At 41.7% G+C, this 15,366-nt stretch overlaps 2 protein-coding genes across 2 annotated transcripts in view; one reads left to right on the top strand and one right to left on the bottom strand.

The window, feature by feature from the left end:
- The window catches only part of ADAMTS14 (ADAM metallopeptidase with thrombospondin type 1 motif 14), a gene marked incomplete at its 3' end in the record, with an annotated part of 83,280 nt that extends 80,188 nt beyond the window's left edge, over positions 1-3,092 (top strand). The window contains exon 22 of the mRNA XM_081328609.1: positions 2,479-3,092. Within this exon, the coding sequence (XP_081184735.1) occupies positions 2,479-3,092 (614 nt within the window). The remainder of the gene's footprint in view (positions 1-2,478) is intronic.
- A 7,741-nt stretch (positions 3,093-10,833) lies between these two features.
- LOC308668598 (microsomal triglyceride transfer protein-like) overlaps positions 10,834-15,366 on the bottom strand; it is a gene marked incomplete at both ends in the record, with an annotated part of 39,312 nt that continues 34,779 nt past the window's right edge. Inside the window, 4 exons of the mRNA XM_081328608.1 lie at positions 10,834-10,981; positions 11,930-12,100; positions 13,887-14,011; positions 14,215-14,436. Coding sequence (XP_081184734.1) covers positions 10,834-10,981; positions 11,930-12,100; positions 13,887-14,011; positions 14,215-14,436 — 666 coding nt within the window. The remainder of the gene's footprint in view (positions 10,982-11,929; positions 12,101-13,886; positions 14,012-14,214; positions 14,437-15,366) is intronic.

Genomic DNA, 15,366 nt, shown 5'->3' with positions numbered 1-15,366 from the left:
GTAAAATGCTAAAATGGAAGATTTTTCTCAGAACAAGGAGACTCTATTCCCAAAATGCATTTGGGGTTCCTTGTCATGTGTCTGATCCCCAAACTGAATTTGGGAAAACTGCCTTCTTAGAGATGCATTAGCCCAAATGTTTTCTGCAATACTGAGAGGATGGGATGCTCTCAATCTCATTATGTAAGTGAATGAATACATTTACTAAAATCTACTAAACTTTTTTTTAACAATCGTTTGCTAAACCACCAAACGTAATTTGCTTTCCCAGCTATCTAGTAAGCGTGCAAGTGAATTAAGCACATTAAATAAATAGAAAACCCAATAGCCAAAAATGGATCTTTGTAAAATAAAATCAGAAAGATGCTGCTCTTATTGTCCAGGTGACTATCAGGGATGCGGTGGCTCAGTGGGTTAGGACGCTGAGCTTGTCGATCAGAAGGTCAGCAGTTTGGCGGGTCGAATCCCGAGTGCCGCATAACAGAGTGAGCGCCTGTTACTCGTCCCAGCTTCTGCCAACCTAGCAGTTCGAAAGCACGTAAAAATGCAAGTAGAAAAATAGGGACCACTCCGGTGGGAAGGTAACAGCGTTCCGTGCGCCTTTGGCATCTAGTCATGCCGGCCACATGACCACAGAGATGTCCTCAGACAAGCGCTGGCTCTTCAGCTTTGAAACGGAGATGAGCACCGGCCCCTAGAGTTGGAAACGACTAGCACGCATGTGTGGGGGAACCTTTACGTTTACCTTTAACTATCATCTGAATAACCACTGAATGGAAATAATGAGAGAAGCAATTCTTGAGAAGAACAGAATGATCTTGCTTTGCTGGTGACAATAAATTGTTCCTTATGTTACAGTACACCAAGCTCAGTACATACTTTCATAATGTGGAAAGTATTTAATTAGCTTCCACTAAAAATATGCATGGTCCCAGTGAGATTAATGCTGCTTCATTAGTATAATTCCTTATACTTTATACAAGCTTTCCAAGATGTATTCCTGTCTGTTCAGTCTTATTAGGGCAGCTAACATCTACTCAGAAGTGGATGAGTTAGGGAGGCATATTCAGTTTTTCTTTGCATTCCCCCCCCCCATTTTTTTCTCTTTTTAGTAAATTCAACTGCCATCCAGCATCCTTTAGGTATCTGCAAATAGCCCAGATCTATCTATTCTGTGCTAAAAGCTGCTTCTTTGCATAAAGTTTAATCACATTTCCACATTGGTATCTCTGTCTGCCTGATTTATATTATTTAAGCCTTCTTAAGCCAGGTTGGTTTAGTAGTTAAAAGTGCGCTAAAAATCAGGAGATGTGACTTCTAGTCCTGCATTAGGACGCAGAGCCAGGTGGTTGATTTTGGCCAGCCTCTTTCCCTCAGCTCTAGGAAGGAGGCAATGGCAACCTCTTTTAAAAATGTTGCCAAGAAAAAAACTATACTGACTTGTTCGTGGAGTCAAGAGTGACTAAAATGTAGAGTCCATAAAGATACTCTTCAGCATCTTTTCTGTTTGTCTCTTAATTTTCTTATGTTGGGCTTCAATGCAGAGCCCAGAGTTACCTTCTAGGGTAAGATGGGTGGCCAATAAATTTTATAAAAAATAAATAATAAACGAACAAACAAATGAATCTTAATGCCACTTAAATGCTTGTCCTTGTCTTCTGTAAGCAGTAAAGGATGTTCTTTTTTTCTGAACAGGCATCAGTTTAAATCAAACGTCTGTGTTGTAAACTTCATTTTAAAAATTGTTTATCATGAGAAACAGAAAATACATATCCCACTTCTATAGTCTATATACTGTATCATTGGAGCAAGGGTTTTGATGTTGGAATTGACCACTTTTTCCAGAGCAAAAGGGGAATGGGAAATGGAGGATGCTCATTCGTTTATGACTCCTGAGGAAATCATCGGTAACACAGACCATGATACAAATAACATTGACATCTTGAATTTCTGATAATCCTGTTCAGTTTTACTCCATATGTTTCCCTTGAAGGTTATTAGGTAGTCTTAGAAAATCTGTGACTCCTCTTTTGTCTAATTCCATCTCTTTTCTTTTTCTTTCCCCTTGTTAATTAACTCCTACTTCTAGCAGCGTTGTTATCGATTTGTGTATGCATCTGTGCTACTCTTTCATTATTGCAAGAATGATGTAGACATAGTTGATTTAGTTTGGATGTACTTGTATATAACAGGAGATTGTTTTTGCATAATATTGGGACATGAAGATTTATATTTTTTCTGATCATGATTGTACAATGCAGTTGTCATAAGTATGAAAAACAGTCTTAACTCACTTTTTTCAGCATTCTTGTAACTTTGGATGGTCACGAAATGAACTGTAGTAAGTCGAGGATTACCTGTATGGGATTTTTTTTTTAACCTTTCCAACTCTGGGCATTTGGCAGCAGCTTGCCTGCCTGAGCAAAGGGTATTTCCAATCCACTTCAAGAAATCTTTTTGCGATTTGTCTTGTCACAGAAGTGTCTTGCCTTGGGGACAAGTCTGTATTCTGCCAAATGGAAGTCCTGGCTCGGTACTGCTCCATTCCCGGCTACAACAAACTGTGCTGTGAATCCTGCAGCAAAAAAGTCGCCACCACTCGGCCTCCTGGTGTTGACCGCACAATCCCTGAGACTGAAGGACAGGAGGGAGGTGTCCTTTCCAGCCCTTTGCCACCGCTGCCTTTCTACCCCACAGCTGCGAGTCATCTGCGAAGGACAAAGGCTACCACTTCAAAGGTGACAGAGGAGGTTCACCCCTTGCTCACCACGATGACCAGTTTAACAGCCCACCGCTTACGCCGTATGACTACTCCCTGGCATTGTCCTGAGAACAGCACCACAAGAGTTAGAAGATCAGGTAGTCTGTCTTCTCTTGGCCAGCTGAGAGCTGGAAGGATCACTGAGAACCTCCAGATTAACTCAACACTCCAGTGGTTCCCTTTGATGCTGGACAAAATTTTAGCTGCTGCCTCCCAGGAAGACAGCAAATCCTCCCATGTCTCTTCAGGTGTAGCAGAACGGGGAGGGGACAATGGGATGTCAGAACAGCCAGATGCCTTTCCCAGGACCTCCTCCTCAACATTGACATGAGCATGGCTATTTTTTGCTAGAACTTTGTCTCTCTCTCTCTCTCTCTCTCTCTCTCTCTCTCTCTCTCTCTCTCTCTCTCTCTCTCTCTCTCTCTCTCTCTCTCTCTCTCTCTCTCTCTCTCTCTCTCTCTCTCTCTCCCTCCCTCCCTCCCTCCCTCCCTCTCCCTCTCCCTCTCCCTCTCCCTCTCTCTCTTTCTCTTTCTCTTTCTCTTTCTCTTTCTCTCTTTCTCCACAGATTCCGTGGGGGCACTATCAAGATGTTTCTCATTTCATTCAGTTCAAGGATTCAAAGCAATAGCCCATTCAATTTATAATAGCAACAACTTTTTTGCTCTTTTGTAGCACTTTTCTAAAGGCTTAAAAAGCCAAAGAGAGCCAGAAGCAAAAGGGTACAGTTACAACTGCCATGTGTTTTTTTTTTACAATGAGAAGCCAAGAGTGATTGAACTCTCACTGCCTTTAGATCAGGGGTGTCAAACTGCCGAGGCCCTGCCCACCCCTGCTCCGGCAATGCGGGGGAAAAAAAGTCACGTCACACTACGTGGCAAGTTTGACACCCATGCTCTAGATCAGGGGTAGGCAACCTCGGCTCTTTGATGACTCGTGGACTTCAACTCCCAGAATTCCTGAGTCAGCTGACTCAGGAATTCTGGGAGTTGAAGTCCACGAGTCATCAAAGAGCCGAGGTTGCCTACCCCTGATCTAGATTATTTAAGAGCATGATATTCAGTAAGCAATTTTTTTCTTTAAAGGTGCTAACAAGATTTCTTTTTTTAAGTAATAAGGGAACAAAAACAAAACACCCAAACCCAGGGATCTTGTTTTCTTCTTCGTTGGTTTCTTCCCATTTCTGCTGCTATTCCTGCCATTCTGAAATGGGGTTTTTATTACATAGCTTTAGCCTGAGTGGAACATGAAACTGGCAGTTTTAGGCCATATAAGGGAGAAAAAGGAAGACAATTTTTTTTAAAAAATAAAATAAAAGAGATGTGCATGTACAATTTAGATTAAGAAACGGAGATGAGCACCGGCCCCTAGAGTCGGAAACGACTAGCACGCATGTGCGGGGGAACCTTTACCTTTACTTAAGGCTCCTAAACCCACAACACAGCATCCAATCTGATTAGTTGGGAATCTTTGGGAAGTTAAAATCTTTATAAGAAACCAGCAGGGAGAATGTATGAACATAATGGTTACCTGGTTGGATCAGATCAAATGACCATTTGTGTTAAACAGAAGGGTTATCTAATTGGTCCACATTATGAAAGCTGGTTTTTTAAAAGGCAGGTCACCTCTGTACTCAACCTTTAGTGGGACATGATGAGTAGTACATTTAGAAGGGCAGCGGGGTGGTGGGTTGATGTGGTCGAGGACACCAGATGCAGTAGGATTAGAACAGATAGGACACTGCCCTCCTTGCCTGGATCTTCATGGAATCCCTCTAGTGTAGGATGCTATTTCTGAGCACATATTTGGCTTGTCCCAACTCTTACCCACTCAGGAAGCGCTTGTTGTCTAATTCAGACAACATCTCTGATTCCATCACTTCGTCTATAGCAGCACTTGGCTAGACAACCACGAGCAGTGGCTTTCATAGAAAGGAGCAAGAATAGTAACACGTAATAGACTGCCTTTGCTTCTGAAATAATGTCAGAGGAACAAGAAGGTTGTATGGAGGATCAGCTTTTCTATTTTTAAAATATGTTGGTTTCTTTTGTTGTTTTGCGAGTACTCTTCATTTCCTTTGAAAGTATCATTTTACATTGGCATAGTGCTGTTTTGGACGCTGCTGGAGGTGGAAAGTGAGAAGTCCAATCTTCCTACTTTTAGTACGATATGTGCATCAAGACATTCAGTATACATTAGATTAGGGGTGTCCAACCCTGGCAACTTTATGATTTATGGACTTCAACTTCCAGAATTCCTCAGCCAGCAATGTCTTAAAGTTGCCAGGGTTGGACACTTGTCATTAGATGATTGACTGCAGGTCCATTTAAAAACTACTCAGGGTGACACATAACCAGGAACCTATTGGTAGTTTTAACCTTGACTTCATTATGTTGAAGAACATAAGAGACATGTGCTGTAACATTATTGTCTATGTATGGGGAATGACTTAAGGGGAAGCTGTCAACTTAATGTATTTTAATCCCTAAATCAAGCCTGTCTTAACACTCCATTCAATTCCATATATGACCTTAAAGCTCTTTATTTTCAGCGGATGTGATTGCTTTAGATTTTATAGCAGTCATCTTTTACCTTCCTAGGAACATATTTGCATCATGCATGTAAGTTGATGGTCCGTCACTATCTGTACTTTCCTGTCCCTTTTTAAAATGGTATGAACATAATCTCAGGGGTCAGAACAGCTTTTATTTGCCGTAATCTGGGTTAATTTCTCAATTCTCACACTTTTTCTCTGTGAGATGATCTGGGTATTGCTATGAAAAGACTTCCTTTTTTAGACTATTAGGAAGGATACCATGTTTCCCTTTTTTTTTTGCAAGAAAACATATACTAGATCTCTGGCAAGCCTATAATTGTTTGTATTCGGAATAGACATTTAACATTTCCTTTCACTGAAACTTTAGGAAAGATTAAAAAGTACACTTCTCAACCTTTTTAGAAGCTGTTTTGAAAGTCTGCAGTTGTGGAAAACTGATACTGATTATATAGAATTGTGAGAAAGGAAATAGAAAGAAGATTGGCATCCTAGTTTTATTTGGTTTAAATCAGAGGTGTCAAACTCAATTTCATTGAGGGCCGCATCAGCATTGCGGTTGCCCTCAAGGGGCCGGGTGGGTATGGCCAGGGTGGGCGTGGCCTACTGGGTGGGCGTGGCTAGAGTGCGTATGGCCTACTGGGTGGGCGTGGCCAGCTCTACATCGTTCCCATCAAGGGTGCCTATGGGGGCCTAGGCCGGAGTGGGACAGATCTGAGGGTCTCTGGCAGAAGGAGGGTCTCTGGGCCAGGGCCAAGGCAGTGGGGGCCGTTCCCTCACTGTTTCCAGGATGGCTTCGCGGGCCGCATGAAACCGCTTCGAGGGCCGGATCCGGCCCCCGGGCCTTGTGTTTGACATGTCTGGTTTAAATGATACAGGAAATCCCTTGATAGCAGAGGTCAGACACATTCATATATTTCCAAGGCCAGCAGCCAAACACTTCGATGGCTAGTATTTCATTCAATATGTGAGGCCTAGTGAGGCCACACGTGGAACATTGCTTCCTTTTTTTGGTCATCATGATACAAAAAAAAAGATACTGAGGCCCTAGAAAGTATGCAGTGAACAGCAACAAAGAAGATACAAGGGTCTGGAAGCTAAACCATATGATGAACAATTGAAGGGAACTAGGTATGTCAAACAAGGGACGCGGTGGCTCAGTGGGTTAGGACGCTGAGCTTGTCGATCAGAAGGTCGGCAGTTTGGCGGGTCGAATCCCGAGTGCCGCGTAACAGAGTGAGCGCCTGTTACTCGTCCCAGCTTCTGCCAACCTAGCAGTTCGAAAGCACGTAAAAATGCAAGTAGAAAAATAGGGACCACTACGGTGGGAAGGTAACAGCGTTCCGTGCGCCTTTGGCGTCTAGTCATGCTGGCCACATGACCACGGAGACGTCCTCAGACAAGTGCTGGCTCTTCGGCTTTGAAACGGAGATGAGCACCGGCCCCTAGAGTTGGAAACGACTAGCACGCATTTGCGGGGGAACCTTTACCTTTTAGGTATGTCAAAGAGAAGGATTAGGGGTGACACGATAGAAGTCTTCCAATACTTGAACGGGAGCTACAGAGAAGAGGGGATTGACTTATTCTCCAAAGCAGAGGTTTTCAAACTTGGCCCTTTTATGACGTGTGGACTTCAACTCCCAGAATTCCTCAGCCAGGCGCACGTGCCTGGCTGAGGAATTCTGGGAGTTGAAGTCCACACGTCATAAAAGGGCCAAGTTTGAAAACCCTGTGCTCCAAAGCATCCAAGGGCAGAGCAAGAATCAACAGGTTAAAGAGAGATCCTACTTGGAAGTAAGGAGAAATTTCCTAGCAGTGAGAGCAATAGGCCATTGGAACAGCTTGCCTCCCAAAGTTGGTGGGTTCTCCATTGCTGGTTTTTTTCCCCAAGAAAAAATTGGAAAACCATTTGTCGGGGATAGAATAAGGGGTTGACTTTAAGTAATTCTAAGAAAGGAATGTCAACATTGGCTTCCCTTAATCTCTCATGCTGCCTTCCTCTTTGTGCAATCTCCTTTTCTCTCCTTTCATTCCACTCTTTTTGCCTTATTCTCATTCTTCTTTTGGCACCGTGCCTTTTAATAGTTCTGTCTTCTAGCTTCATTGCAGACTTGTTAAGTGCTACAGTTTTAGTTTCATTCCTCCTCCGGCCTTCTCTCACCCTTTTTTCATCACAACAGCTTAGGCAACAGAAAAGTCAAGATGAGAATAGGAGAATAAGAATCTTTTTACCAAACTGTTGGTAAAAGATTCTTCTTCTTCTTATCCTCCCTGTCTTGAATCAGGAATGCTGTGATAAGAGCTTTCATCCTAGCCATAATCAAGTTTTTTATTATAATGTAAATACTTATCCAAATCTTTAAGAGCGTTTTAAAATTATTGTCTCTGGGATTCAGTTTTTACTTCATCTGTTCCCCTGAGTGTGTCAAAATGAGTTTAAATTACAAATGCTAATCCATTGAAGTAAGTGGGACGGGTGCAATGAATGTCATTTAAATTTTATCAAATTATTGAAAGCTGCTGTGAATCTGTTAGCTATGAGTTAATGCCTACATTAGCTATGAGTTTTCCCCTTTCCTAACAATTTCCACCCGCTGTTTGCAATAGACTCACAAGCCTCAAAAGAGACGACCTAAACCAGGGTTTTTCAAACTTGGCCCTTTTATGACTCATGGACTTCAACTCCCAGAATTCCTCACCCAGTGTGCCTGGTTGAGGAATTCTGGGCGTTGAAGTCCATGAGTCATAAAAGGGCCGAGTTTGAAGACCCCTGAGTCCTAAAACTTTGCAGGCCTTCTATTCTGGACTTGGGTTCTCCCAAAACAGGGTTCCAAAGAATGTGGAGTACAAGGCTCCACTGAAGCCATATGTATGTTTACTCTGCCACATTGTAGAAATAGCTGTGTTGGTTAAATATTTCTTTTGTAAGGAATGCATTTTTATCAACATTTGACCTTTAAGGACTGAAAAAGAATCTGCTGGCAATTTTGACATCGGTTCCTGTGAGCCTCTTAATAACCACTCCAAGCAAAATGAGTGTTCCAGGATGTTATACTGGCACAAATCTCTGAATTAAAAGGAGAAATGGAAAACGAGCATGCTCTCTTAGCCTAGCATCTGTGAATTTAAACTTCAGCTGTCAGACTGATTGGGGTGTTATTTTCAAGACCAGCCTGTGAGAGTGACAAAGCAATTCTTACACACTATAGCAGGGGTAGGCAACCTCGGCTCTTTTATGACTCATGGACTTCAACTCCCAGAATTCCTATTAGATCTCTTAGCGGCTTTTGATACCATCGACCATGGTATCCTGCTGTGACGGACTCATGGACTTCAACTCCCAGAATTCCTGAGTCAGCATAGCTGACTCAGGAATTCTGGGAGTTGAAGTCCATGAGTCATAAAAGAGCCGAGGTTGCCTACCCCTGCACTATAGCAACTTTTGTAACATGAAAGTAGTTTTGTGTATGGGAATGTTTCCCTCTTAACACAGAATGTATCTGAATTTGTTCCAGGAAGAATTAGTGTTTATCTGTACCAAGAATAAATAGACTCTTACTTCAATGGGCCATACTTGAGGAGTTTGGCATCCTTACAAATAATTGTTATCCTCTGACCAGGCTATGATTTTCTTATTCTGTTATAGTCTCGACAACCATTTTTACCCAACAATGTTTTTGGTGCTCCCCCCCACCACTTTATTATTATTTTAAAACCCTTTGGAGATTATCCAGAGATCTGTTTCTCAAAATAGTACTAAGCATTGAGAAGTGTGTTGCAGATATTCTACCACCACGTTCCCTCAACCCTTGGAAATCTCTGGGCAGAGAAAACATTAGGTGCATTGCATTGCTGTAGTATGAAGAAAATTTCCACATGATGTTTATCTTCCTCCCAATAACCTCTTTTTGTTATATAAAAGACAGTTTTCCATTTATATCACAGTTACCAGGGAGAAGAAGTCTTAACCGATATGAAAATATGCAGAAGAGTTCATTTGAGGAGTTTCATTAAAGACAGATTCTTTATCTCTGGCTTCCATTCAGGGGAATGCTATCAGACAAATCCAATAATTGAAGAGTTGTAAACTTGATGAATATTACCATGTGTAAGAGTTTTGTAAATATGAGATTTGGATTTTAATGGTATTTATTAACCTTATTTTTTATTATTTTGCAACTGGGGATGGGAAGAGAGGTGTTATCTCTGTAAAAGAAAATGGGCAATTCATAAAGAACTGATGTTTTCTTTATAAAAAGAAGGAATACAATCTATGAGTAACTCAAAGTGGCTGAATAGTCATTGATTTAGGGCCATTTATGTTTGATTTAGGTGGCATGGGAGGATCTGCCTAAAGCTAAATTGCCAAGGGGTGATTATATACCTTTGGAATTTGTAGGGTGTGTATCACATGCTGTGAAGCATTGGTGAACCTTGGATAGACCTCAAGAAGTGTCCTCAAATGTTAGTTGAGGTGGGAGAGACATCATCACCACCACCAAAAATTCAAAAAAAGCAGATTCTTTATTCTACAAGGAGAGTCCTCCAACCATACACAACTGATTAATGGGAAGTAACATTCCATAGCCCTGGAAAGACAGGTGAGACAAGGGTATAGAAGGATGGAGCACTTTCTGTCTAATATTATCTAATCAAATCTAAGATTTTAGATTGATAGGAAGAAACCCAGTCCCGTATCCTACTTCCCATGGTGGAGAACCAGGCATGAAGACAATAGGTTTCTTCTCTCACTTTGGAGTGTGACATTCCAGTAGAAGCATTATGACTCAGCTGCTGGAGGAATTATCTTCCTGAATTCAAAACCAACTGAACCAATGGTTGTTACATGTTGGGAGTGTGATTTCCACTGAGAAATAATGAATTCACATCAAGGATTTTAAAAGGAATTAGAATACTACACCAATATTATAAACAAATGTAGATGGCATGGATTCAGATTTTTCCACTGGATTCCTTGAGGTTACCACCCAATGTTAATTTCTTTGCATTTGAATGCAAATGGAAGAATTTTCATACTCATCAAAACTTCAAGCCTAATTGTGTCCCTCTGGGGTTGCAAGAATAACTTTTTCTCACCTGAAATGTTTTAACCAAAAATGCCAAACATGTATAAAATATGGGCTCTTTCACCCTTGCCAAAGGCTGGAAGAAAGAGTGAAATAGAAACACTGGGAAACACTATTATGGAGTATGCACAAAATGCATATTTCTCCAATTAAGCCGTATGAGGCGGTGCTGTTTTGAAATAATGTTATGAAAGGAGGGGAATTATAGACTTCTATAGATTAGTGAGAGGCTTCACCATTGCAACCCAGTTGGATCATGGATTAGACAGGTGGACTCTAAAGGTTTCAAGTCTGCTTTGTGTGATAATTGGCTTTGTTTTACCCTCCCTACTCTAGACCCCCCCATTTCAAAACTACAATGTACTGCAGATCAGATATGAAAGGTGAGAAAAGGATCAGCAAGCTTGTGATACCACAAATCAACACTGCTTTTATTATTGATTTTTCCCTCCAAGTAGGACATTACACATTTCAGAGTTGGCTCTGTAGAAAGGAAATCCATGTCCAGACATCGTACCCTGTCTCCCTTTGCGAACGTGAGTACGATAGTTTGCAGATGATTCAGAGATGAAGAACTTTTCCCTGCAAGGAGGAAAAAAGTGAAAGATACATGAAATTCATCTCATCTGATATGTAGCATCTACTATGTTTCTTCTGGGAACTATCCAATGCATGTAAAATTAACATTATCAGTGCTAGTAAGGAGTGGGATTTGCTCTCAGTTTATATTCTAGTGCAGGGGTCTTCAAACCTGGCCCTTTTATGACCTGTGGACTTCAACTCCCAGAATTCCTCAGCTAGCGTGCCTGGCTGAGGAATTCTGGGAGTTGTCCACAAGTCATAAAAGGGCCAAGTTTGAGGAGCCCTGCCCAAGACCATTCCCACCAACACTGACAGGGCAATTCACTAAAAGCAAACCCCACTCCTTTCTAGCACTGATCTTGTTACCTAGTTTGGGTAATGAAACGTCTGCAAGAAAACAACCAAGCTCAGAGAGCACCAAGGACTCCGCATTAGTCATTTGGCTTAAAAAATTATGGTTTTTTTAATACTGTATACTTGAAATTTACAGCACGGTGTAAGTTTCTAATAAAAACAGATAGTCTAGTGCAGGGGTAGGCAACCTCGGCTCTTTTATGACTCATGGACTTCAACTCCCAGAATTCCTGAGTCAGCTATGCTGACTCAGGAATTCTGGGAGTTGAAGTCCATGAGTCATAAAAGAGCCGAGGTTGCCTACCCCTGGTCTAGTGTCTGAACTGAATCTATTTTGAAGTTTGATCTGCGGTGATCCTTAATGTGCTAGACTCTGCTTAATTGTTTGGCAATTGGGATAAACATTGCATGCTTCAAGCTGATCTATAGCTGCAAGTCAGGAACAGCATATGCTGCAATGCTCACAGTGGAATGGTCACGATTACTTAGGAGATCACTGTTAAAGCAAAATAAAGTAGTATTCATAGCAATGTCTAAGATTATTTCAATTTTGGAGTCCATGGTCTCTTGGTTTAAAATTTGTATCTAGTTTACCTGTAAGAAACTGGTTGTTCTGCAAGCTGCAGACACATGGGCATGGGACCCAATGTAAGTCTTGCATGAATGTCAACATTTGTGCCCAGTTCTATGTCTGATTGACTTTTGAGAGTGGCTTGAAAGAAGGAAGTATCCAATTCTGCTTGGAAATCAACAGTCAGTGCACCTCTGTATCGGGGAGAAAAAGAACAGATCAGTACTTCCACCAGTGGGACGCGCTTTTTTTTTTTTGGAAGTTTGCTTTCTACTCTACAGACATGTAAGAAGATTCCCATTGGATCAGAATAAATATCAGTCTGGTATGTCCCATAATGAGGCAACGTGGTGGCTCAGTGGTTAAGACATGTGAGCTTGTCAGCTGGAAAGTTGGCAGCCCAGGTTGGAGACCTGAGCACCATGGGACAGGGTGAGCTCCCATTGTCACCCAATCTCCTGCTTACTTAGCAGTTTAAAAGCATGCAAATGCAAGTAGATAAATAGGTACCACTTCAGTGGGAAAGTAACAGTGCTCCATGATGTCATCCTGGCCACACAACCACAGAAATGTCTTCAGACAGTGGCCTTGAAATGGAAATAAGCAGCAATCTGGAGGGACTCCTTTTCCTTTTTATTTCCCATAATGGCCAATTGGAGATCACCAAGCAGAACACGAGGGTATCAGTCTTCTCTTATTGTTACCCAGCAACTGATATTCAGAGAAATGACGTCTCTGATCTGGCCAGTCCCATAAGGCCATCGTCCATAATATTGACTATTGCAACAAGACTGTTTATATGATATAAATTATCTAAATTGGATGGATTTGAATATAAAACTGGAGAAGAAGCAATTAAAAAAACTACGGGCCTCAACTGGCAACCTCGTTATGATGGTAAATTTTCCTTGGCGTGACATTAAAAGAGCCTTGGTGGAGCAGTGGGCTAATGTCTCCTTAAGTAACACCAGCTGCCTGCAATTAGTGCAGGTTCGAGTCCCACCAGGCTCAAGGTTGACTCAGCCTTCCATCCTTCCGAGGTAGGTAAAATGAGGACCCAGATTGTTGGGGGCAATGAGCTGACTTTGTTAAAAAATGCCGCTGGGGGGGGGGAAGCCCTAATAAGCAGGCATATACATAGAATGAAGGCTATTGCTAAGCACATTGATTTGTGCTTTAGATTGTAAGCCGCCCTGAGTCTTCGGAGAAGGAAGGGATATAAATGGGATTTTTAAAAAAATTAAATACACTATACATTTCCCCATCTGTTGGACAAAGGCTCCCAAATTCCCATAAAAACATGGTTCTTCAGCAGGAATTCTCAGAGTACTGGTCTAGGTCATTTGAAGGACACCATATTGGCGGAAACTTCCATGATAAATAAGGATATCTCAACAGGAAATGGGTGACCAGCCATTTGAGCGGGTTGTTGTCAATGACTATGTTATAACCAGACAAGAGAATATCCCTCCTATAGGTTTTCATGAGTTGATATAAAGGTTTGGTTTCATGAACTTTGTCAAATAACCTTCATGAATTTTGCCAAATAAACTATTTCAACTCCTCCCCTCGGGATGTCGCTACATAGCATTGCATGCCAATACAACTAGACCCAGAAACAACACAATTTTTCCCCTCATGTCATCACTACTGAACAATTTATTCCCACAGTACGGTCTTATGTCTAAGTATATTTACCCATATAGGACAGCTATATTGCCTTTATCCTTCTCATCTGTTCTACTACCTTCTCTATTGATATCACTATTGTGATTATTATCTTTGTTATTATTATTTTTACTACTTTGTTTTTTTGCATGTACTCTGAGAGCTTCTGCAATGGAAACTAATTCCTTGTTGGCCAAATAATGTTTGAATATTCTATTCTATTCTATTCTATTCTATTCTATTCTATTCTATTCTATTCTATTCTATTCTATTCTCATGGTTTAGAGGTGAAATTGGTTCCTATTCACCTACCTTGTTTTAATACTTGTACCAAATTCCTGCTCCCATATATTCATGTTGACATCAGCTGAAATATCTAAGCCAAGTCCAACTTGAAGAGTAATCACAGCTTGCAACCCAGACTGAAGTGGAACTGCCTGGAGCAATAACATTCTGTTACTGGATTGTTCAAGTGTTGCCTTGGATATAGTGCCATCACTAAAGATATACAGCCATTCCAAAATAAATCTACGTTCAATGGGGCTTACTTCCAAGTACAGATATAAAAATGTCCAAAGTGGCCGATTCTTAATGACGTAAAAATTTTAGAATTGTCATAAATATCTTATCGAACTAATACCTGTTGATGATCCACCAACAGCAGGTTCCCTTTGACTACGTTCATAGGCTCTCCTGAGCTCATAAACATTTTTGACATCAGATCTGAATATCCATCAAAGAAAGTCACTGGCCGCAATGGGACATCAAGCAAAATGGCAGACATGCCAGCTGTAAAATCCGCTGAATCCTCAGCTGCATCTGTACCCAACAATCCTTCAAGCCCTTTTGCTTCAACAACCACCTGTAGGGTGCACAGAAGAATAAAGTGTGATGCACAGTTTTTTTCTATTTATATTTTGGTATGCTTTTAAAAGGGACGCGGTGGCTCAGTGGGTTAGGACGCTGAGCTTGTCGATTGGAAGGTCGGCAGTTTGGCGGGTCGAATCCCGAGTGCCGCGTAGCAGAGTGAGCGCCTGTTACTCGTCCCAGCTTCTGCCAACCTAGCAGTTCGAAAGCACGTAAAAATGCAAGTAGAAAAATAGGGACCACTACGGTGGGAAGGTAACAGCGTTCCGTGCGCCTTTGGCGTCTAGTCATGCCGGCCACATGACCACGGAGACGTCCTCGGACAAGCGCTGGCTCTTCGGCTTTGAAACGGAGATGAGCACCGGCCCCTAGAGTCGGAAACGACTAGCACCCATGTGCGGGGGAACCTTTACCTTTACCTTTTATGCTTTTAAAGGCTGTGTAATCTCTGCTTCCAAATTTCTACCGGGTAAACCCATTGAAGACCATTTAGGTCTTCTGCTGATGCCTGCTTGCTTTCCCCCACCTAGAAGTGAAACTGCTGGTGACTGAAGCATATGAAAGCCTTTGGTAAAAGCAAGTCTATCTTGCTTCAAACAGCTGTCTGGGATCTCCAAACCTGTAGACTTGTGGACTTCAATTCACAGAAGTCCCCATGGCTGGCTGAGGAATTCTTGAAGTTGAAGTCCACAAGTCTTAAAGTTGCCAAGTTTGGAGAACCCTGGTCTAGACCTATTGGATTTCAGCTCCCATCATCTAGGACTACTCATCACGGTGGGTAGTTCATAAAGACAAGAGCTCAAAATATTTGGAAGTCTCCAAAATAGGGAAGGTAGACCCAAGACAAGTGTCAGATCAGGAGTATAAACACTGCCACTAAATTATGACATTTAATATGATCAAAAAGGCACATTTTTCCAATCTA

This window comes from Vipera berus (assembly GCF_964194415.1).
Source record: "Vipera berus genome assembly, chromosome: 5".
Taxonomy (NCBI): Eukaryota; Metazoa; Chordata; class Lepidosauria; order Squamata; family Viperidae; genus Vipera; species Vipera berus.
This window is presented reverse-complemented; position numbering and strand designations above follow the sequence as displayed.